This window comes from Pogona vitticeps, chromosome 7, assembly GCF_051106095.1.
Source record: "Pogona vitticeps strain Pit_001003342236 chromosome 7, PviZW2.1, whole genome shotgun sequence".
Classification (NCBI taxonomy): Eukaryota; Metazoa; Chordata; class Lepidosauria; order Squamata; family Agamidae; genus Pogona; species Pogona vitticeps.
Genome location: NC_135789.1, coordinates 2,593,964 through 2,617,814, shown reverse-complemented (window position 1 = coordinate 2,617,814; position 23,851 = coordinate 2,593,964). Strand labels below are relative to the sequence as shown.

At 50.1% G+C, this 23,851-nt stretch overlaps 1 protein-coding gene across 6 annotated transcripts in view; it reads right to left on the bottom strand.

Moving 5' to 3' along the window:
* Positions 1 to 16,073: 16,073 nt before the first annotated feature.
* The window catches only part of CASZ1 (castor zinc finger 1), a 108,244-nt gene continuing 100,466 nt past the window's right edge, over positions 16,074 to 23,851 (bottom strand). Inside the window, exons 16-19 of one of the 6 annotated variants that reach the window (XM_078379212.1) lie at positions 21,885 to 22,033; positions 20,496 to 20,637; positions 16,501 to 17,346; positions 16,074 to 16,466 (exon numbers count right to left, since the gene is read on the bottom strand). In XM_078379212.1, the coding sequence (XP_078235338.1) occupies positions 16,204 to 16,466; positions 16,501 to 17,346; positions 20,496 to 20,637; positions 21,885 to 22,033 (1,400 nt within the window). In that variant the 3' untranslated portion in view covers positions 16,074 to 16,203. Of the gene's footprint in view, positions 17,347 to 18,928; positions 19,473 to 20,495; positions 20,731 to 21,884; positions 22,034 to 23,851 lie in introns of those variants that run through there. The other 5 variants (XM_072977540.2, XM_072977538.2, XM_072977541.2 and 2 more) reach the window with 5 other exon arrangements.

Below are 23,851 nucleotides of genomic sequence, written 5' to 3'. Positions count from 1 at the left end.
TCTCCTGCATCTGTTTCTTTAAATTTTAAAAACTCGCCAGAACCATCCTTCCCAGGTGTTCCTGGTTGGGAAGGAAGGGGCTTCCATGCTTCCAGTTTTAGCAAGCCCTCTCTCTCTCTCTCTCTGAAAAAAAGCATCTTTCCCTCTCCAGACACACATTTTCTGTTCAGAAAATGCTTTTACTGTGAGCTGCTAATGTCTGGATGTTCTTAGAGCAACCCTTTTGGCCTCCTTTCCTGCCTCTGCCCCAAGGGTGGAGAACCTGGTGCACTGATCTGAGGATGCAACAGCTGCATGTGCACCTCGAGGTGAGTGCTTTGGGGTCTGGACCTTTGTAAACTTGCTTCTCTATGATGGAATTGAGACCCTGGCCCAGAACTCGAAGAGCGTGTAGGGAGGGTGTCTTATCATGGGCCTACATGGACCACGTTTTTATTTTCTGTGAGCACCCTCGCTGTGTGTGAACTTCCTCCCAGATTAAGCCCGGGAGCTTACTTCCAAGTACTCTAACTATGGCTAGGGTTGTACTGCGCAGCCCTCAGTGGCTGGGGACCAGCTTTTCCTGCAACATCTGAAGGAAATACTTGAACTTTTAAAAAAAATTAACCCCCCCCACCAGAAATTCTGCTTCCCCATTTTGAGAAGACCAGATGGATGGGCCCAAGGAAAGAGACCTTTTTGGTAGTGGCTCTAACTGGAATATTCTGGATCAAGCCAAGCAGATTCCTTCATGAATTCTTCCGGGTCTCTGCTGTGTCGAAGTTGTTGGGTTGCTGTTGTTGCTGTTGGCGAATACGTTTTGTTATTTGTCTTCTTGCAAATGCCTTTATGAAGCCTTGCTTTGTAAAGCGGTAAAGGCTGGCTTCACGATTGTGGCTTTTGGGTTGTTGTGGCCATTTGACTATTTGTTTATTTGTGTGTGTGTGTGTTTTTAAGGGGTATTCTACTGACAAAATGGCTGCCCTCCCCCAGCTTGCCCTGCTTGCTTGCTTGTGAGGTGTGAGGTTCTTGAACGTTTTGTTTGGCTTGGGTTGGTCTGGCTTTCATTGTAGAACCCACTCATTGGCAGTCCAGAGGCCGAAGTTAATTGGGAGGTACTTAATGGGTCGGACCTGAAGACCACTCACCTGGGGTCCAACCCTTGGTTTTTTTGTGCAAGATGAAAGGCGTAAGCCAAAAAGGACCCCAAAATTCTGACCTGAGTTTCTGCAATTTGTGAGTTGCCTTTTTGGGAAATCGAAAGATTCTTAGAGGATAAGAGTGGCCTTATGGATTGGATAAGGGTTAATTGGAGGATCAAAATGGCCCTGGCGCACTGTCTCCTACTACTGTACAGAATGCAAATTTATTCCTGCCTGACAGATGGAAACTCAACAGGTGTCACCTGTTGAACTCCTGCCTGCGACAGGCCTGTTGAAGGCAGAGGAGGGCAATGGGTGGCTTTTCCAGATGTTGTGGGTTGGCTGGCCCTCCCAGTCTTGCTGCCCAAGCTGGGGATGATGGGAGTGGTACTTCAAAACTTTTCAGGAGCCTCCCAAGGGGCTCCGTCGTGGTGACTTTTACAGGAGAAAATGAAAAGGGGGGGATACAGTCAGATGGGGCACCCAAATGTGCTTTTAAAATAAATAAATAAATAAATCTGCTGACAAATCTTGATAGGAAATAAGCAGCAGGTGATCTTGGGAAAATGGAATGAGTCAAGCAAGGCCGAGCGAGGGTCCTTTCTGGACTGAATGGGAATCCTGAATGATATGTGGCTGCCATTGCTTCTCCTCAGCTGGGGGGGGGGGGAATCCATTCCCTTGCAAAAAAAAAAAAAAGGAGCAAACATTAACCTAATAAAGGCACGGACTGTGCTGAAGGGGAAAAACCAGCTCCTTAGAGTGGAGATGGGGGGGGGGGAGTGAGAGAGAGTGAGAGAGAGAAAGCTTCCCTTTCATTAGAAAAATAATATATTTCGTCCAAATAAGGTAAAAATATTTGAAATGGGGCAGAAGTGAGCACCCCGGCCTCTCCCGGCCAGGCCTTTTCTCTAGAAAAGGAGAGATTATCCGACACTCGGCAACCCTTTAAAAAAATTTTTTTTTAAATTTTGCAGCTGGCCCTTGAGGGAAAAAAGGTCTCTGTGCAAACACTTAGCAGGTGGGTGGTTGTGTGTGTGTTTTGGGGGGGAGTCCCATTGGGGTCTTTGGAAACGAGGGTCTCCCTCAGGCTTTTCCCCTCAGCGGCCCCCCCGCCTTGCCGCCCACACCAGGCCCCTCGTCCTCAAAGGCCGTCCTGAGGGGAGGAGGGGTTTTTGTACTCCACTTCTCCCCCCCACAGTGGGTGGTGGGTGGGGGTGTCCTACGCCCCCTTTGCACAAAAGCACAAGGGGGGGAGCTACCTCCGGGGGGGGAGGCCAGTCAAGATGGCGTCACTGATGCTAAGGGGTTTACCTCAGGAGAGGGCGGGAAAGAAGAAGGCAAGGACGTTCAGGCGCCCTTCTCCCTTTCCCAATCTTTTCTCCTCCCTCTGAGGGCCTTTTTGAGGGAGGAAGGGGTGAGTTTGGGAACAAATTGGAGATGTGTGTGTGGGGGGAGGGGTTGTTTTAATTATTATTATTATTCATGAGTCTTTTTGAGGTCCGGTTATTGCGTGGTTATTCATTTATTTAGGGAAATTTGGAAACTAATGGCAGGAGTTTTAATGGATATTTTGAGGTCTGGTTATTGCCTGGTGTTTTATTTATTTAATTAGGTGAGTTTTGAAAGTAAATGGTTTTTTATTGATATTTTGAGGTATGGTGAGAGACAGACAGACAGACAGACAGATAGATAGATGGATAGATGGATGGATGGATGGATGGATAGATAGATAGATAGATAGATAGAAAACACATAGACACATTTATTTACTTATTTGCATGGGCTATCATATATCATTATATTTAATTTGTTGTATATAAAGTTATTTGTATATGCTATAATATATTACACACATGCAAATACACAACTTGTTTTGAGTATCAGGTTTCAACCTGGGAAAGTGTGTAGCAAAACCAAAAACACTCTGTTCCATTCCTCTCAGGGCTTTGTGAAGAGAATGCCCCTGGGCATGTGCAGAGTGCACTCAACTCTTTCATCTGGTATTCAAGGTTCAGATTAGGGTTTGCCAATTTACTTCACGCTCTTGTTCTTCTTGACCCTGGCAACTATTAACACCCTACTACTCAAATACAGTTTAGCATATGCAAATAAATTAATTGACCCCAGGACTTCACCGTTGCTCTCCCTTAGAGCTACCTCACAGGGTGGTTGTGCAAAATGAGGAGAAAAACTATGTAGGCTTTTCCTGAGCTCATGGAAGGAAAGGTGGGGTGTAAATATAACAAAATAAATTGGGGAGGGGAAGCAAACAGGAAGGATTTGTGAAAGTGGCAGTGCTATGAAAACAAAAGTAGCAGAAGCGTCCGTTGAGCTCTATTCCACCCGTATAACAGTGAATTTGGTAGTCTTCCAGATGACTCTTGTGTTGATTTGCTTGGAATTGAGTGTCTAGACCAAACTTTATTGAGTGTCTAGACCAAACTTTGTGTGGGTGAAAAAAAATTTTTTTGACATCCCTGTGTGGCAAGTTATGTTTCTTCTGGCTTTGGATGCCCTGGACTGCTTGCATATGAATCTTTTATTATTTGTGTGAGAAACAGGATAACTAACTACCTGCGGAAATCTACCCCAGGGGGAGGGTGATATAAGCTACTTTTCTGGCTTGCTTGCCTGCCTGCTTCCCCCCCTCCAGTGCTGCCTAGGGAAGAGGAAAACAGGAAAATAAATGGATTTATTGGAAGATCCCGGCTGTATTTGGGCTTCTAAAAGAAGGGGTGCATCTAACTTTGAGGTGTCCTGTAAGTGGGGTGTCCTTGTGGAAAAATCTGGCCAGTGTGAATTCTCGGCCACACTCTTGAGCTGGCCTGTCAGATAAATCTCCTGCTGTTTACTTAAATCCTCAGTGTTTCTTCCGTTTGTTTGTTTAAAAATTTTCCCTGCCAGAAAAACGAGGAAGAGCCGGCCCTGTTCCGCTTTGCAGCCTTTCAGTTCAAGGACGACCACATCGCCTTGTAAGTCTGTGCTCCCCACCCCGGGTTTCAGGTGTACAAGCACCAGAATAACGAAAAGATACAACTAGTTCCAACCTCTAAGAAGACGTACAAAAAAGCCTCCCACCCCCCAAAAAAGAGAGAGAAGTCATTATTACCTATAGCCCCACTGTCACCTAGGTTGCAGCTCCAGTGACTTGTTAAAAATGGCCTTGGTGTGAGACGAGGGGGGGGGGACTGCTTTCTGGGATTGAGTTTGCTAAACATGCCTTGTTAATTGTATTTTACTGGACATACTTTAAGACATGATCCCTGTGTCTCCCAAGCAAGCTTAAAAATTCATGGTGATCCATGTTGAGGTTTCTGTGCCTGTATTTTCACACACCTCAGTGAGGGCTGGAATTGGAACTGCCAGCATTGGGATTTTATTTTATTTTATTGGACTGGAACTTTCAAGTTAACTGCATTTCAAGATTTAGTCTGGCAAGTAAGAACTGAAAGGTTCTTCCCCTTCGAAAATGTGGCCTGAATGAAATTCTCCAGGATCCTGAGTCAGAAAGCGGTGGATTCCTGCAAAACCATGGGAGGATATTTGCTACTTAAAAGGCTTAATCTTAGAACTGCAGAGCTGGAAAGGGACCTGGAAGGTAATTGAGCCTCTCTTTTTTTGTTTCTTTCGGTCAGTATTTTGAGGCAAGAAGCTGTTTAGCGACCTGCTAGGGGTTGCATAAAGCTAAGGTCTGGTTCATATAGCCCGGGGAGGTCTGGAGAGGACAGGTGTAGAAGGGAAAGGGGGAACAGCAGGCATGAAAGCTGTTGTGCTCCACAAAAGTTTCTCTGGCCTGTTGGTTATGTTTGTCATTGGCCATCAAGTAATATCGTTTTTCAACGTATGCAATAAAAAATAAGGAACAATTTGACCAGGGCCATCCTGCCCACCCTCCCCGTGAGTCTAAATGTCTGCATGGGAATTTGAACCCAAGGTCTCCTGAGACTCCATCATCCCTTCCACTACTCCACACTCGTGGCCTCCTTTATAGGTCTTACCCGTTCTAAAGATCCACGTAAGCTTCGGTTTAAGAGTAAAGTTGCCCCTTGCAGGTGGAATGCTAGGGAAAGGATGGTTTGGCAACTGGGGAGGCCCTGTAGCTTTTGCAGTGTCATGTCATGCATGGCATGCCAGAAGCTGTGGATCAAAAATTAATTATTTCCAAGGAGTGGCTCTGCTCAAAGCGGGAGGTGCACTGGCACCTCTCTCTTTCGCCGGCTCCTTCTTTCTGCTCTGCGCCCTTTCCCCGACGCTCCTGAACGTTGAGTTGCTGGTATGGATCGCGAAGTCAAGAGCCCATGGGCTCCTTCCTCCCCAGGCTTCTCCTGTCTGGTCCCTGCACATTGGCCTCTTGCTTTTCCCCAAGGAGTTGCAACACTCTCCCATTGGCCTCGATTTGGACGCAGGAGGCATTTCTAGGGCCAGCAGAGCCACTCTGCCAAATGAGACGCTAGAGAATGTATCTTGGGACCTTGATGCGCCCCTTCAGGTGTGGTGGGGAGCCACGAGCCCCCTTGTCCTCCCCTTGAGCCTTTGCATCCTGGGCAGGTGGCTGGCAGGAGACCCCAGTGAAACCTCCGTTGCCTTCCTCAACCCCACCCATTGGGCAAAAGGCCCGAAGGAAAACAAACCTCTCTGGTCGCCCCTCGTTCTCTCCTTTTCACACACCTTTCCAAATCCCAGTAAAGAGGAAGAAAAGTTACATTATTTACGGGGCGTGCTTGATGCTGGAGGAAAAGGGTGCACCAGCAACAACAACCTGGCTTATATAGCGGAGACCTGGGTAGGCAGCGTGGGAGGGGTCGCTCTCTCCCAGATGTGGTATAAAATTGTGACCTCTCCCCCCCCCCGGCAGACCGGAAGCGTGGGGGGAGGGAAGGTCACAATTGTATGCCACAACTCCATCTGGATCACCTCGCTTTCGAGCTCAGATCTCGAGGGTCTCTACACCTTACAGTGGGGCTTTAGGGATAGGCTGGGGGTTGTGGTGGGTATCCAGAACTCTCCCCGTCAGAGCTGGACTGGGTTCATCTCGGCTGCAGTGTTGAGGTTGCCTAGACTTTTGATAGCCGGGGACTTCAACGTTCATGCCAACTATCGGCTTTCTCCTGTCCTGCTATGTTGTAAACTGTTTTGGTGCCAACAGGTTTCTTACATGGCGAGTGTTTTTAATGTATTTGGATTTTATTCGTTAAACTACCCAGAATTGTGCTCTTGCACTAATAGGGCGGTCTATAAATAAAATAAAATAATCAGGAGAAATGTATGGCATCAGTTAATTTTAAGCCTCAGAAGGTTTCCCCGGCCACCCCTTTCCTTTTTCTTTTCCAAAAGGATCATTGGAGCTCTGGGTTTAATTGACGTACTGTACAAACCTCGGCTTTGCAGGCTTCGTCTGAAGCTGGTCCCATTCAATTCCACTAGAATGTGAATATGTTTATACCCCACGTGAAAACAAAGAGAGAATACCCTGACCTGTTGTTTTTCAGCCATATGCATTTTTATGCAAATATAGTCACTACTGTTTGTGTGATTAATCATCTGAGATTACTTTAATCAAGTGACACCCCTTCTTGTAACGTTTCTAGGGTAGATTCTTTGTTGTCTGACGTTCCAGTTAAGGAAATTATTTTCCCCAGATATACATGGATGGGTGGAGATTATGTCAATAAAGTAATAATGGACCATTTACTAATTTTCAAAAACAGACTTGCAAATAAATAGCCATTAATGTGGTTGCCAGCAGCAAACATGGTTTGCCTCCAGCCAGGGAAAATTGTGTGAGAGAATTTGAAGCATAAGCAAGGCCGTGCTGCATAAGACTAAGGGCCTGTCTAGTCCAGAGGCCTGTTTTGCCCAGATGATCATCATCATCATCATCTTAGAACTGCAGAGCTGGAAGGAACCCTATGGTTCGTTGAGTGTCCAGCCCTGACAAGCAGGTCCAGTGGGGAATTCGAACTCTCAACCTCTCCACCTCTGAGCTACCAGGCAGTTCATGACGCTGGGTAGCCGATAAGCAGGACTTCACAAAGACAAAGGTGTGTAGAGACAATGGTATACCGTATAGCGCTATTGTTAGAAGAGGGAATATAATTTTGGAAACCTTTCTTTCGAGCTCTCTATGTATGTATTTTTCACACGTGTCTACATCATTCTTTCCTATGTAATATATTTGGGATTTTGTAGGTCATGATCAATATTTGTTTATCTTTCTGCCTGAGAGAGAACAGAAAATTAGTGCAGACTTTGGAGCGCTTATTTACGATGTCACCTGTCCGGATGGGTGTGCCAGCACACGCTTTGCCCCCTGTCTCTTTCCCTTGGCTCCATGGATGGCGTGGGAGAACTGCACAGAGCTGATCCTTCACTTTGGGGGGGGGGGATAGAGGAGTCGACATCGGGAATTGAGAGCAAACTCCACACGGTCAGTCACAGCTTTCTCCAGCATGTGCTAACTAGCATGCTCAAAGCCCCACATAAGAACAGCACGATAGTCCCACCACAGACTGCCCCCCATTTTAGGACCAACCTCTGCAAGAGATCCTATAGGCACCTTCACTTTGGACATGCCAAAATCAGCCTTCGTTGTGGTGTGGAGATACAGAGGGCGAGGCTTATAGGCCTCCCTGCCACCCACCATCCTTTCTGTCCGGCCGGGATTCATCTCACTCTGGCATTCCTGCCATGGGTCAAGAGAAGGATGAACATTTACCCCAAATGTCTTCTCCCACTTCTGTGTGCAGCACTAAAAGGCAGTGATTTGCAATGTGTTGTGGGCTTGATTTCAGACAAAGAACTGCCTTGGGATCATTTTCTACCTTTCCTTTGTGCTTAAGGGGTGGAGGTGATCCAATCATTTGAGAAGACTGGTCTCAATGGATGTGCGGATGGTGAACATGGACTGCCTTGGTCTTCTGAGCGTCTTCAGGGCAGTTAAATGCTTGGATGCAACGGCTGGGAGACAAAAGATCAGGAACCATTTGACAAAAAGTAGCTCAGAAGCCATTAAGAACGCCGATTTCCCCAGTGAGGGAGGGAACAAAGTAGAATTTCCTGGCTGCTATCATTGCACCAGTGCCACAGTTATGGAGCTCTTCTATGCCAGGCCCTCAAAAGGCATTTTATGCCATTTTACTTTTTATTAAGACATAAGACAGCCATTTTATATCATGTGCTATTAAAATCCGTGTGGGGAAGGTCTTGATGAACTAATGGCAGGTTTTAGCTACCAGCGGGAATCTTTATTTGGGATTTGAGCCACCAGTTCTTAGCATTTCTGTTAGGATATTTTAACTTTCGCACATACTTTTTTATTATAGGAAATTGTAGTATGTACTCTGTAGTTTGTTTTATTTGTACATTTGGATGTTGGGTTCTACACAGTATTAAAGACTTGTCCCACAAAAAACCACTGTGACAAATTCACACACACAAAAAAACAGTTTGGGGAGAACATGGCTCATATCCATTCTGACATGGACTTGGTGTGAAAGAGGAGGTAAATGATATGTTGTCTTGTCCACATTTGACAGTGAGTTTCAGTCTGCTCAATCCCATAAATGTGGCCTGGGTAACTGAGGCCAACCACTTGTTTGTTATACCTGGGTCTACCCTGGCTGCCAGAGGAGGTGCTGGATAGCTAGATGGTGGAGGTTGCTTCCATCTGAAAGAGGATGATGGTGCAGCCCCTCTTGTCAGGCAGGTTCAGACCCCCACCCCACCCTCGTAGCTTCAACTCCGTTTTGTACCAGCTGCCGTGTGTAAACCTGTCTCTGGCAGATCCCTGTAAAACATCTGCAGCTTCTGACCACATTGGCCCACCTCCTTTTTCGAGAGCCCCCGAGTCGGGCAACTCCCCGTAGTGCGTCTGGTGTGGACAAATAACTCTCAGCCTCCATCCACAACGCAGGGCCTCGGCTCTTGGCCAGCTCAGCTCCAGCCTGCAGGCAGTGCGTTAATTTGTCGAACTTGCCTTTTCTTTCTCATAAATTAGTCACTCTTTTATTGAAGAGAAATAGGAGCCCGACAAAGGCACCAGAGCAAGTCCCGACGGGAGCTCTGCAAAACGGCTGGTGGCTGTGGGGTGTGTGTTTGTATACATCTTGCGTTTCTTTTTCTGCTCAGAAAGCATTAATGTAAAGGGAATTTCAGTGTCTGCTCCAGGCATGGCTGGAGTGAGAACAAAACTCTGCTCTGAGGCTGGATTAGGAATCGTGTTTGGATAATGACATCTGAAGAACAAGATGGCTCGGAGCTGCTGCAGAGCCGCGGTGGGGAGGCGGGTGGCCTTTGAAAGAGAAGTGCCGTAATCCCACTTTGCTACTAAGGAACTGAACGCTGCGAGGGCAGGAGACCTGACTTGGCACGGATTAGGCCGGGTTTGCCGGGATGCCTTTAACAGCGTAAAGACAGCAGCAACACTCTGCCAAGGACTCGCTTGGTTTAGCACTCCTAAGGAAACCTAAGGCACAGTGCTTGTTGGGGGAGGGACATGACTGAGACCCATGCCCGTTTCTCGGGGGGGAGGGGGAGGCATAAGATGCACAGCACACTTATCCTACAGAGAACTGCATCCCAAAATACCTGACTGGTGTGCACAAAGTTTGCTTGCAAACCACAACCGGACGTTAGGACACTTTCCACAGCCTTGGTTTACACATCTCAGATTGTGAGCGTAGTGTACTTTATACACACATACACACACACACACACACACATACAGGAACAGCCAATGATGGTTTATTGTCTACTTGACAGTTGTAGGAGGAATAAGAACATAGAAAGGGTTGGGATGGAGAGTGTGGAACCGAACCTTGTTTCTGAATGGAAAAGCAAATCATGGCCTGATGTTAGGAAGCCTCAATTGTTAGGGTCAATTAGTAATTAAGAGACAATCGATAAGAGGCTATATTTAAGCTCTGGGTGGTGTTGCATGGAACTCAGCAGTGCTTTTGCAGCCTGCAGAGGTGAGGCGTGGGAGGTACCTTTGCTGGGCCTAGGACTGAACTGTGGTCCGTCTGCTTTGGCAGGAAAAGGTCCAGACTGGTAAGCAGGGCAGCTGGCACAGGTTGCTTTGTGTTTTGGCCTGGCTTGCTGTGAGAACATGATCCTTATCCAGGGATGGCAACTACAGGGCAAGAAGCGGGCGAAAGCTAAGCATGCTCAAGGCCATGCTGACTTTGGTAGGAAGGTTTGGCATGCACTCGAAAGAGTTTTCATTTGAAATTTGTCAGTCTTACTTAAAAGTGTGTCTCTGGCTTCTGTCACTGGTTTCAGGGTAAGTCTATTGAGTGTGGAGCTTGGGGGTTGTAGCTGTTTGCGGCTCACAGAAGAGTGGAGAGAGCCAGCTGTACCTGAGGTGAGGCACACGGAGACCCTGGTTAGAACACGGCCTCATGGGCACTGAATGATCCTAACCCTGTTACATTAGTCTCTTAGCACCACATCCCTAAAGCTTCTCCTCCTTTTGTATTTATGAGAGAAGGTGGCAAGCCCTGTGGTGGAAATCCCAAGCATAGTGTGTGAACATCAAGTGGGGAGCGTGTTGGTCAAGCAAGTCCCATTCCTTCCGCCCCTGTTCCTTGATTTCCGACACAGAGCTGACAACGAACGGCTTTCTGGGCAAGAGTGTCCTTGTGTGTAGTCTCTCCTACTGTTCAACTTATAATAATAACTCTCTGGGAACATTAGGGTGAGTGTTACCTCCTTCAGTGAACCTCTATCCTTCCCCACAACTGGATTTTCTCAGAAATCTACAAGTCGGCAGTTACGTTTGGTATCTCACCCTATGCTTACTTTCCCATATTCAACTGCAACACAAAGGATGTGAAAGGCAATATAGATAGATAAGGAGAACCACAGGCTACATGTTGCCAAGGCTCCGACTCCCTCCTAGGGAGGGTCCGGTTTGGCATGTAATGAACGCTCGGTCTAGTTCCCCAAGCGGGGAGAAAAATAATAACGAAAGAACTTCCTCTTCTCATTGTGGATCCTCTGTAACACTGACTTGCCCCCCCCCCCCAAAAAAGCCTGAAGGAGATGGCCAAGCACCTCGAACGTTGAAGCCGGTCAAATGCATAACCCAACTTTTGTAGACACGAGTCAAAAGGCAGACGACGCTACAAACCTGCACAAAGCTGTGTTTGGTTGGCTTTTTTGTTTGTTTGTTTTTCCAGTTTTTATTGAGTGAAAATGTCAAACCTTGCATCAGTCATGCAAAAAAATAATAATCAAATAAATAAAACACATATATTAAATTTCTAATAGCACTAAATTCAAGTGGAAAAATATTCAGTTCTTAATAACAGGTGCTGAGGAGACCAAATTCAAGTAAAATCAGAGCACACCATCCTGTTTTAGGATTTTTTTTTACTTTCCGCATTATTATTTTTTGTTTCAAAACCTATATATAGCTATATATCTATATATATAAGTATATACATATAGATATATACACACACATATATATGTGCATACATATTATTTTTTTGTATTTATATATATATATATACACATACATATTTATAAAACATTAAAAAGAGCATTGGTAGTTCAAGCATCACTTCTTTTTCTCCCTCCCCCACTCCCCCCACACAGAAAGGAAAAATAATAATAATTAAAAACAACAAAAGAAAGTACACATTTTAAAATTCAAAATGAGCTAGCAATGGCTTATAGTCCTAGGTGTGCAATATGGATTTTACAAAAGGCTAGAATGCTCCATTGTAAGTTGTCCTCTCTGTATAATGTGTGTTTTAAGATCTAGGGCCATTTAGAGAAAGCTTTTTTTCATGTCATTTTATTTTATTTTTTTTTGCCACCCTGAAATAGGTTTCTCTTTCAAGACGTGTGAGTTTTGGATTTTTAAAATCCCTCCTCCCACTTTTTGTCTTTCTGAGGCAAAAGGGGTCTCCTTCGGATTCAGATGTTTTTGCTTTTCAAACAACTCCCCTTCCTCCTCCTTGGGGCCGGTGCTCCCTTTTTCTGATTCTAGTGTTCAGCACTTGATTTTAAAAAACCATGACCTCCCTATCCGGTCACTGCAGCTGGTCTTAGACCCGGCCTTCAGGTCAAAAGGACATTTCACAAGCTGCTCAGGCCATGGGCCGCGTCCCTCAACCCCTGGTGTCTCGCATTCGGTGCGGAGGCCTTAGCAGCCTCTGTGTGTGAGAGAGAGAAACATAATGTTCATCGGCCACTTTTTAGTCATCCTGCATTTTCATCCACCCCAACTTCAATCTGGGGACTGAAAAAGGATAGCTATTTCTGACCAAATGTGATCCCACGTAGGGACTGTATGGCATACTGCTAGGAGGAGGGGGGGGAAACAAGCTTATTTCTTAAGAAATGGTGGCCTGTCATTCTCTAAATGACGGTGCTTCCCCACTTTGGGTCCCCAGATGTTCTTGGACAACAACTCCCAGAAATCCTGGCCCCAGCGCACATCTGGGGGCAAAGGCTTCTGGGAGTCGTAGCCCAGGATCACCTGGGTCCCAAGGTGGGGAGCCCCTGCCCTCAAATGACCTCCTCAGATCCAAAGCCCGTCCCACGACGTCCTCCTCTCATCCCTGCACACATTAAGTGCTGCTTCTTGAAACTGGAGGTGTCTCGGGGTGCTGTGGGTCACATATATTTTTAAATTAATGTTTTGTTACTTTTTTAAGTAGAGGAAAAGAGAGGGGAGGCTTGCACATTTGGGAACAGGCCAGAGGGGATCCACCCACACCTCTTCACTTGGTTTTAACCCACAAAACGTTTGGCTAGAAGAGGGGGGGAGTTTGGGGCCACGGGGGAGAAACGGCTACTGGGTGAATGTAAGCCTGGAATAACAAGCCCTCTTCCGTGCCCCCTACTCTGTAGTCACTGACCAAGTGACAAGATCTGCTGGGAGCTTTTATTGCAACAGCGAATGCACAAGAAGCAAGAAGCACCAGAGGGTTGCAAAACCCCGTCCACACACCTCCACCGTGGCTGCTGCTCAGAGGGTCTCTAGGGTGTCTGGGAGCTACTAACGTCAGTCAAATGTTACAGGGAAGCCCCCCACCATCCGTTAACATATTCACAGAGTAGTTTTAAACCTTGCCTCCCCCCGCCGTTTGCACAGCATCACAGGTTCCCACAAAGCACCTTTTGGTGAGCGACAGTCTGCCTGATCTTCTGACTAACGACTCCCCGATTCTCCTTCCCCATTTTACTACAGTTAAGGAGGGCTGGAATAAAATCTCCCTGTGCTAGTCAGATAGTTTTGAATGCCACACAACTGTTGGTCTGACTCTTCATTTTTTCCTCTTCTTCCTCTCCCCCCCCCCCCCCCATATCCCATCTTCCTTTTTGGTAAGGTGCCCTCTCTCTCTCTGAAGTGGTGAGACCCATCACTTTGTCTGAAAAGCTGTCGAGGGCGAGACCTGGCCCTGGCCTGGGTGCCGACGATCCTCAACACCCTACCAAGGTGTTCAGAGGACCACTGTCCCCCTCGACAAACGCTCAGAGGACTGCAGCCTCTTGGTGAGTTTTCCTTTTTTTTCCTTTAGCCTTTCTTCCTTTTTCTCTACCAATTTGGGGAGGGATGAGTCAGAAGATGCTGGACAGCGCCAGAAAAACAGCTGGCCCTTGCCCTTTCCAAAGCAAAACAGAGAGCAAACGGAAACAACCCCTGATGTTGAACCGGCACACAGCCTACGACTGGACCCATATAGGTGGTCTGTGAGTATGAAGACACGCACACGAGACTATTGCCTCTTTGTGTGTGATTCCTATGCGAGCTGAAATTCAGGTTCAGAACGGCTTGGTGATCAATACTGAGAATTGTAAAACAAGCAGGGGGAAGCCCCTGTCTCTGGTTCCCACCCTCCCCCCTGCCCCGCACACACACTTGTTAATGGGGGGGGGGGAATAATAAATGAAAAAAAATGCTCTCACTTGAGGATAGGTGAGTAGAGTTGACAATTGAATGCAAGTAAACAAATAGGATACTGAAGGGCCTGTTTCTCAGTGGATACTCACAGAGTATTTAATCTTCGTATGGCTCTTTTTTCTTTTCCTTTTCCATATATATCTCTCTATATATCTCTATATCTAGTAGTAACTTTACTGGGGGGGAAAAATACTGTACAGCTATTTTTTTCCCTGGATATTTCTGTATCTTTTTCTTTGCCTTTTTTTTCTTCTTGCTTCTTCCCTAGTCAAAAAAAATCTTACTGAATCACATCATCATCCTTGTGAGACCTGTTAAGTTGCTGGCGTGGGATTGTTCGACATGGAAATGTTTTAAACCTAAGACAAATAAAAGCTGTTTCTGCTCTGTGCTATAAAACGGCATGTCCACTGGACACTGACCGGGGGGGGGGGGGCTCGTTTCCTGCACCCGCTTTCTTTAGCTTTTAACGACCTGAAAGGAAAACCCTCCGAATCCAGCAGAGCTAAACGGGGCTTCAGGGTCTTCCACTTGGCCTGGAACCCATGCCTTTCCTCAACTCTTCCCTTACTCCTGAGGAGCTACCTGTCGGTTTGTGCTCCAAAGGACCCTGTCCTGTGGTGGCTTTGCTCAAAGGGACCCGAAGGCCTCCAGCGTAGTGCTTTCCGCCAGCTAGGACAGCGCGTGTGGAAGAACGCTGCACCCCCTGCCGAAGTCTTGGAGGTGAGAGCACCCCCTGGAAGCATGCTTGGTTTGCCCTGTCCCTCCCCACGTCCTCCTTCACCCCCTGCTCACCCTGGGCCTTCCAGTCAAGGCCACAAGCCAAGGGGAAAGAGTGGGCAGGAAAAGGACGCTCTAAGGAAGAATTGGTGGCCCCTGGATTGGAGCAGGGAGGCAGAGAGGCCCGGGCGGGAAATACCTATAGATCTGGGAAGCGAACGGCCAGGGACTCTTTTGGTTTGGGCGGCTGGTTAAATCTGAGCTTCTCTTTCACACCGGAGGAATCTTTTCAGCATCAACCCCCCACCCCACCCCTGTGTTTCACCGCCCCTGCTATGGAATCAGAGCCTCGCACCAGGAAGGGACCGTTCCACTTGGGTGGGAACACTGCAATATAAATAAGTTTTCTTCCTTTAAAAAAAGAGATTATTATTATCATTATTATTATTAATATTATTATTATCCTTTAGTAACAAAGAGGACCTGGAAGATCAGGAAACTGCCCTCCCACTTCCTAGCCCTGTTCAATTCATTAATGCTTCTCTCTGTTTATTTTTTTTAAACAAAAAACAAAAAAACAAAAAACAAAACCCTCAAACGGACAATAAATACCCCATTTCCCAACCATTCCCAAGCTGCCTGAGACCCCCTGTTTCTCCCGTTCATTTGATGCTGGAGAAAGGAAAAAAAACCAAAACAGAAGAATGAGCGAGAGCGGGACCCCCTAACCCTCACTGACCCCGTGGCCCAGATGGTGAAGGACGTCTTCGCCTTGGGCTTTCAGGACCACCCCTAACCAGTCGCCCCTGGACGCTAGCGGCCCCCACCCACCCCCTCCGCGGGACTGGGAAGAGTGTTAAAGGATAGATAGGACACAGGGGGAATAATGGAGCTGGGGGGGGAAGAGACCGCTCTGCCCCCAGCCAAAGGTTTGGGGAGGGGGGAGAGAGCACATCCGTCAAGGGAAAGGACGGCTTCTCCAGGGCCCAACCCATCTGCGCAATGGTAAAACGTTTTGGCCATCTGCCACCCTGTAAACATCTGCGTCCCAACAGGTGGGTCCCTCTGTCCTGCCCCTGCACGGGTGCTTTCCGGGGTGTGCGTGCGTGGTGTGAGGGTGGGTGTTTGTTCCTTCCTTCCTTCTTTCTTTCCTCCTCCTGTTTTTTTTGCATGGTCCAAAGATTCAAGGTTTCCCCTTTTGTCATCTTGTGCACTTTCTGGGGCAGAGTTGGACAGGTTTCGTTTTCCCGCTTGCCATTCTACCATTTGTTCTCGCCTCACACAGTGGAGTCCTCTCAGTTAATTCAGTTCCTGTTTTGTTTGTTTGTTTAAAAAAATCAACAACACCCCCCCCCCCCGTCATGGTCTGTATGTTAAGGGGAGGCTTCCTCGGAGACAGGGCGGGGGATCTGCTCGCCGGGCGGCCTGGAAGCCTCGCAGCAGTCAGCCAGAGGAGAAAACCGCCTCCCTCAGTTCCCTAACATCTTTTGCAGGCATGCCTTCTGCGTCGGGAAGCGACTCTTCAGAATCCGTGTTCAGATCCTCCTCCTCTTCCTCCTCCTCGTCCTCATCCTCATCGTCATCCTCCTCTTCCTCCTCCTCTTCCTCGTTCATTTCTTCCTCCTCCTCGTCCTCCTCGTGGGAGGAGTCATCGTCATCGTCTGCGTTGCTGCAGCCGGCTGGCAGCCGCTCGCCCCCCAGGCGATCTGCGGCCTCTCCGCCCGGGGAGACGGGTGGTGCCCCCTGCCGTCTCCGGGGGCTTCTGGCTGAGGTCCAAGGAGTCGTTGAGTCCCACGCCCGCCGCGTTCTGTAGGAAGAAGAGGGAGCTGTTTGCATCGGTGCCGAGGTTGAGCGAGCCGTCCAGGTTGACGGAAGAGTTCTGGGCCTCGTACTCCAGGGTGGTGTGCGGAAGGCCCTCGGGGCCCGGAGAGATGGCCGGCAGCTCTCCGCGCTCCTGCTTCTCATGCTTGCGCTTGTGGGAGTCCATCTGTGACATGCCGACCACGGTGTGCTTGCAGCCCGGGTAGGTGCAGTGGAAGTGGGAGCACTTGAGCTTGTACTTGCACTCCGGCACTTCACAGTCCACACTGGAGCTGAACTGGCAGAAGCCGGCGGCGCTGATCACGTCCTGCTTGCCGTGGTGCTTGCGGTGGGCCGTCACCTTGGTGCTGTCGGTGCAGCGGAAGCCGCAGCGCAGGCAGTGGAAGTGGGTGCTGTTCCCCGAGAACTGGCAGTCCGGGAAGTTGCAGCTGAGCGAGGACTTGAAGCGCTTGAAGTCGTCCAGCACCAGGTTGTCGACCCGGTCGTGGTGCTGGGCGTGCTTGTACATGTGGGTGCGGCCGCAGAACTTGTAGCCGCAGTTCTCCCGGGTGCAGTGGTAGTGCGTCACCTTCAGGGAGAACTGGCAGCTGGGGTCCTTGCAGTCCTCGTAGAGGTCGTACCGCCGGAAGCCCTCCAGCATCATCCCTTCGTCCAGCATCTTGCGGGAAGAAGCAGTCTTGCGCCGCTTCCCGAAGGGAGACATGTCCTCAATGATCCAGAAGCGTTTCTTAGCACCTGCCGCCGTCGGCATCGTGATGGTGTTCCCTGGGGGGGGGGGAGAGAAAAGGGGGGGAGAGGGAGTTTAGAACCGGGTTCCACTGGGCTCTGTTTCCCCTTGCTTTTTGGATAACTTGGGTGGATTCGGACAAACAACCCGTGTCGGTCTTTGTAGTGGCCCTAAGAGGCAGGAGGAGTCTGGCTCGCTTCAAGCGAACGCCAGCGAGGGTCACTTCCGACTTACGGCCAGGGCAAAGACCAATCTTGAGGGAGGAAGGGGGGGGGAAACCTATTTATCTGGACCCACACAACCTTCACACTTGCAGGAGGCAGGACTGCGAGTTTCCACCAGAACTGCTCGGTCTCCCTTGCTGTGGTCTGGCAAGATTTGAACAGAATTGGGCGCGGAGGCAGGCTTTTCGCTTTTGGTCTTGCTTCTTTCCAATTGCTCCATTGTTCCCTTTTGACCCCTTCATCTACGAGGAGGACTGTATGAATGTGGTTCCACACCTGACTCTTGGCTCCCCAGCACAAAGCCACAGGAGGCCCGAGCAGGCCGCTTGATCTGACATGACATGCCACACACTCCTGGCTCACAAAAGGGGAACATTTCATTCATTCTAGGTGGTTTTCTTCTCCCCCCCCCCCCACAAAAAAAAGGAGCTTCCCCTGCCTAATGTGGTGGGGCAACAATCTCTGACATGCTTGGATCACCCAGAAAGCCTTCCCGCTGCCTTTTTGACACAGGGAATGCCTGAAAAGTGGCCGAAGTTCACATGACAGCAGGTGTGCCTACAAGGGCGGGGGGCTGCCCCCTGGACGTAGAAAGCCCTGTGCAGTCCTTTCTGAGCTCTGGGGCCCCAAGGCAGCTGCTGATGGTGTCTGGCGAATGTTGAAGACTAAGGCTATCATGTATGCTTATCTACCCCAAGGACTGAAGGAGGGGGGCACAGGGACCATTAAAACAGAATAAAAGGGAACAAGTAACGGGCTCCCCAGCAACCTCCGAGGGGAGACCGATGTTTGTGCCCCTCCTTCCTGTATAAATCTCATCCCGAACCGCGGTGACAGGGACAGTAGGACCAGCCTGTGCTCTGTAGCCTTCTAAGCAAGGGGAGCTATTGGAGGGCTGACCCCTCCCCTCCCCCTTTTCGAAGGAGCCCCAATCCTGTTGGCTCTCGTGCACAGCAAAGCGGGAGAGCCCGAGGAAAGCTTCTCGATGAGTCGGCCCTGCCTGGATTGTTTCAGGAGATCTCAGGGCGGGACCATCATGGCCACAGGCAGGGCATTGTGTCAGTGCCCATGTGCCAGCCTCAGAGGCGTGGCGCGCACACACACACACACACACACACACACACACACACACACACACACACACACACACACACACACACACACACACACACACACACACACACACACACACACACACACACACACACACGGTGTCCCAAGTGTGCCTCAAGCAATGTTTCGGACACCTCAGCCCCCCTCCTGCTCTGAATCACAGCCACCCAGGTCACTCTGAGCCTTGGATTTGGGCAACCGGGGGAAGGGGGGGGAGGAGAAACGACTTGCTTCCATTCTGCCGCTCGCCACTGCCACTTTCACATCACCTGCTGAACAACTACCGGCACGTAAAGAATTTCTAGGGCAGGGGATTAATGATCTCGGCACCTTATCTGCCACCACAATTTATAATCATCAAGATCTACTGTAAGTCTGTTATTTCCAAGGCACCCTTACAGTTCCAGGTACCCATCTTTTTGAACAGGGGCGCGTCACGCCCGGGCCTAGAGCGCAGGGGGAAGGACAGAGCAGGGACGAGAACAGTGAGCGAGAGGGCGTGAAAAGTTTACCTGCTGCGTCCTGAACTAGAGGGACATCGCTTTTGACTGGAGCTGGAGTGGCAAGGACGGGTGAGAACCCTGTTGAGCTGGCGGTGGGCAAAACAAGGCCCCTGCTGGATCCCAGGGTGGCGCTTAGAAGAGAGTATGAGACACAGGATGGAGAGAAGAGATACGGGAGGGAAGGGAGGGGAGACCTGAGCAGGGCTTGTGAGAAAGATGGAGGCAGAGGAGGTGGAGGTGGTGGTGGTGGTGGTGGTGCATTGTGGCTAACGTCATCACCGGCAGCGGCAGCGGCAGGCAGAGGAGGAGGAGCAGCCAGGCAGCCTGGAGAAATGTGGAAAGAAAAAAAAATAGCAGGAAAAAGGAAGAAGAAGAAAGAAAAAAAGAAAAAACAGAACCAAAAGGAAAACAAAACAAAACAGAACCCAAATGAGGACCCAAGAGTGTAAGCGATACAATGAAAATGGAGAGCACATCCACATGTACAAGAAGAGAACTGTAACAGAGGAGGGAGATGGAAAGTGTGTGAGAAGCAGCAGCAGCAGCAGCAGCACTGGGGGGGGGGAGTGAGGGGTTGCCAAGGACAAGGCGGCAGAGGGGCGAGGGGAGGCCGGCCAGCCACCTCCAAGCATCCACCGGTTCCGTCCCCTCCCCAGAGGGCCGCTCTGGAACAGCCGGAGGGACTGGGGTCGTTTTGAACAAAGGACTTTTGAGACAGGCGGGCGGCTTCTTGGGTCTTGCTGGCCGGTCTCTCCTCCCTCGGTTTCTCCAGGACGCCGCCAAGAAGCCTTTCCTTGCTGCTCAAAGGGGCGCCGAGCGGGCCCCCTCGCTCTGTTTTCCCCATGAACAAGTAAGCAGTGAGCCTCAGCCTAAAATCTACGCTAAGGAGGACGGACTGCTTTTTGAAAACGGGTAACAGGGAGACCTTCTCAAGCAGTGAGGCAGGCGGAGGTTACTCAGGGGACCTGGGGGGCCCTGCCGGCCAACCTCCCCCACCTGGAAGCCTTCCCCTTCTGGCCTTCTTCTAAGGGGGAGATGTATCAGTCCTGGTTTACAGCACAACGGCTTCGCACAAAAAGTGGTGCAGGACCCTCAGAGATTGCCAGGGTGGGGACCTTCCATACCATCTGTCTGGGTTTTCAAGCCAGATAGGAACTGCATGTCCCATTCTGCATTTTTTTTTGGGGGGGGGAATTCCTTTGTATGCAGAGAAGGGAGATGCCAAAGTTGCTCAAGGCTGTGCTCTGGGCAGACGGCAGGAGAGCCCCATCTGCCAAGGGGTGTGGGGAACTGGGCCTCTCAGAGGTGAGCAGGCCAGCTGACGGGGGCCTTGCAGGTGCCACTTACCTCCCGAACTGCTTTCGTTGCCCACGGGCGTACTGGAGCAGCTGCGGTCCATGTTGGAGGACTCTGAGGAGAGGCCACCAGGGCTGCACCCCGTATAGTCCACGTACTCCTCGGCTTCGGTATCCATCATGCTTTGGGGTCCCTGAAAGGAAGCCGGAGTCCCTGATGAGGTTGGGCTGGGCGCCAAGCTGCTGACTTGGGGGAGGCTCTCATTCCTAGGAGCGTGGCCAAGAACCTGGAGCAAGAACATGGACGCAGGGGGTGAGCACGGGCCTGACCAGCAGGGGCTCCCCGGGGACGGGGAGGGGGCATCTCAGCCAGTGCCGCTCTTTGGGCAAGGCACGGGTGGCTGATCCCGTCTGTGCTTGCCCTCCACCGGCGGCCCCGAGGAGCTGGACGTCCCAGCAGCAGTGGCTTCTTGGCACGCGGTTTAAGGGTGCAGCCAGGAGCGGTGGTTGGTTCTGTTTGACCGAGCAGATGTGTGCCCAGGTCTCCCTGTCTTGGGGACTGCACATGGGGACTTGGGTCTTCTCCTTTGTGACCTCTCACGTTGCAGCCACTAAGAGGGGTGGGGTGGTGGTGGTGGGATTTAGACAGAGGCCAGACCCACCCTTAGGCAGAAAAAAAGTGGCCACCTCAGGCAGGCCATTTTGGAGGGCAGGAAAGGGCAAGCTTGTCACTCCTATATTTTCACGACTCTGGATGGGGAGAGGCGCTCAAGCAGTTTTGTATCTGGTGTGCCACCATGCTTTGTGTGACCGCGGTGTGGGTGTGCATTTGCTGTTCTGCCCCAGGTGGCCAAAACCTCTCAAGCGGGCTCTGTGCACTGGCAATACGCACGAGGGGGCCGACTCTCATGTCCCATACGCCACGGGCGAGTTCTCTGGGGTTGCCACAGGCAAAGAGGATGTTGGAAGAGCCGGTGTGTCTCTTACAGGGAGGATCTCTGAATGGGACCTGTCGGGAATTTTACAACTCCACCTAATATACCTTCACCCAAAGTCTTGGGGCAACCGTTTCCTCATATACAGCAGATGAGTGAAGGAGGACGAGCGGGTGATGTTTGTGCCGGGTGGGCTAAGAGTGCCCACAGGGAGGTCCCAATTCCCTGCTGCCCTTCCCGTCATGGTGATATTTACAGCGAACCCTGTTGGGAGGGGAGGAGAAGGGAAAGGGAAGGCGCATCCCCCCCCCCACACACACGCCTGGCACACCGAAGGCCTCAGGTTCACCACCCCACCCTGGCCTCACCTTCAGCTTCTGGGGAGCTGCGGCCAATCGGTGGAGACCGTCTGGCTGAAATATTGGCCAGCAGCCGAGGGAGGCATCCTTTGGTGTTGAGGGAGGGCCTGACACCAAGGAAGGCGAGGGGGGGGGGTTGGAAGTTACCTGAGTGGGAACGCGGTCAAAGTTCTTCCCGAGCATCCTCCTCATGTGCTTCCTGGCATGAGAAGTCATCTGGTGCTTCAGCAGGAAGGAGAACTGGCAGCCCTCGCGGATGCAGTGGAAGTGGCTGTTGACTTGGTTGTATTTGCAGCCTGGGAGGCGGGAGGGCAAGAAAAGATGCCGAACTCACAAAGGGGGCGAGGGGAGTGAGGAGGGGGCGCAACGCATCCTCTCTTCTTTGGTTACCAAGAGATCGGGAAGCAAACCTTTTAATTTAATGACGAGTTGGCTTGAAAGAGCAAAACCTTTCCCGAGATCGGATAGGAATCAGGGATGAAAAGGCCTCCTGAGGGAAGACCGCTCTCCCCGACTTTCCCCTGTCCATCGTTCCCTCTCTGCTGACGGAGACACTTGGGAAGGGGGGGGGGCGGACATTCAAAGCACTTCTTGATAGCTGGAGAGGGCTGGGGGTGGTGGAAGTAAGAGGGGGGGAAAGCGGGTGCCTTTCACCAGGAAACCTCTGTTAAAATTCTGGTTGCTCAGAGAAGCCATTGGTGCCAAAGTTCAGGCCTCTGCCAACCTTTCCAGTTTGACATTGTTTACTCAAACTGCCTTTCAGCACCCCTAAATCACACCACATAATTCAATAAGTAGGGTCTGAAACACTGAATGTGTGCATTCGCTAAATGATTAAATGCCACATTTAAGAAAGCTCCCTAATGAACTGTGCAGCAGATTCTTAAACAAACAAGTCTTATTTTCAGACACAGGGGGGTTATCAAAAAGGTCTTGTCCGACAGGAAGGGATGACTTCTCCAGGATAGGGCCTTATTTTTGAAGATTTATGACTTGCCTTTACAGCAACTAGCTCTCAGGGCAATATACCGTAAAAACACAAAATCCAAAATCCATATACGTACTGTACATCAAATCAGAAAACAGCACAATAAATAAATCAATTAAAAGCAGCAAAGACAAGAACAGTGGGCATCACAACAAGATCTAAAAATACCACAAACCCAAAAGTACTTAAAAACACAACAGTATGTAGTGCATTTAAAAGGCCCGTCCTTTTTAGTCCATAACTACTCCTTTCCGTGAACATGGATTTGTGCCTCCTGGAGGTTTTAGAAAATATTTAGCCTCTTTACTTACACCTAAGGTAAAGTCCCTTCCTGCAACCACCCGCGTGTCGCCCCTCCCTCCCTTCCTCCCTCCTGAGCCTCCCTTTTCATTCCCTTCTCGGGAGGAAGAGCAAGCCATGCCTGCGAGGCGGAGACGGGATGGCAAGAGGCAGGCGAGGGCTTGCCCGTGGCCCCGGCAGCTGCGCCTAGTGGCTCCTCGACCGGTTTGGCCTCCCCCCCCCCGGCGAGGATGCCCTGCAACCCGACTTTTGGGTTTGGTTAACCACTTTTGCTTCTCAAAGGTAGACCCTATACTCGCAGTGCATTGTAAGACCCTGAAGACCACCAATGTCCTTCTGACACTTTTGTCTGCCTGCCAATAAAGTCCCTTGAGGAGTCCCTCTCTGCCTCGACCCTCTCTAGCTTCTGTCCAGTCATTTATGAACATCCTCGTGAAACACTGCCTTTCTGTGGCTCTTTCCTTTTTCCCCCCGGGATTGTTACGTGAGCCTTCAAAACCATTCCCCCCCCCAAAAAAAAACACACCACACGGTCTGATAAGGCTGACTCTCTGATGAGGCAATCCCCGACCCACAGGCCGGCCTGCCTGTGGCAGCCTTCCCCCAATCTGGTGCCCCCCCCAATGTGCTCAACGACATCTCACCCTCCCACAACCAGCAGAGTCCAAAACCCCTGAAGGGACTCAAGTGGGCAAAGGCTGTTCTGTGACCCCAGACGCCGCTCCCTTCGCCCCGACCAAAGGCCAGCAAAAGCAGCAGCCGCCCCCCCACCCAGGGACGGAGGAGGCCCTTGGAAACGGCGATGCTGGACATGGACACTTGGCTC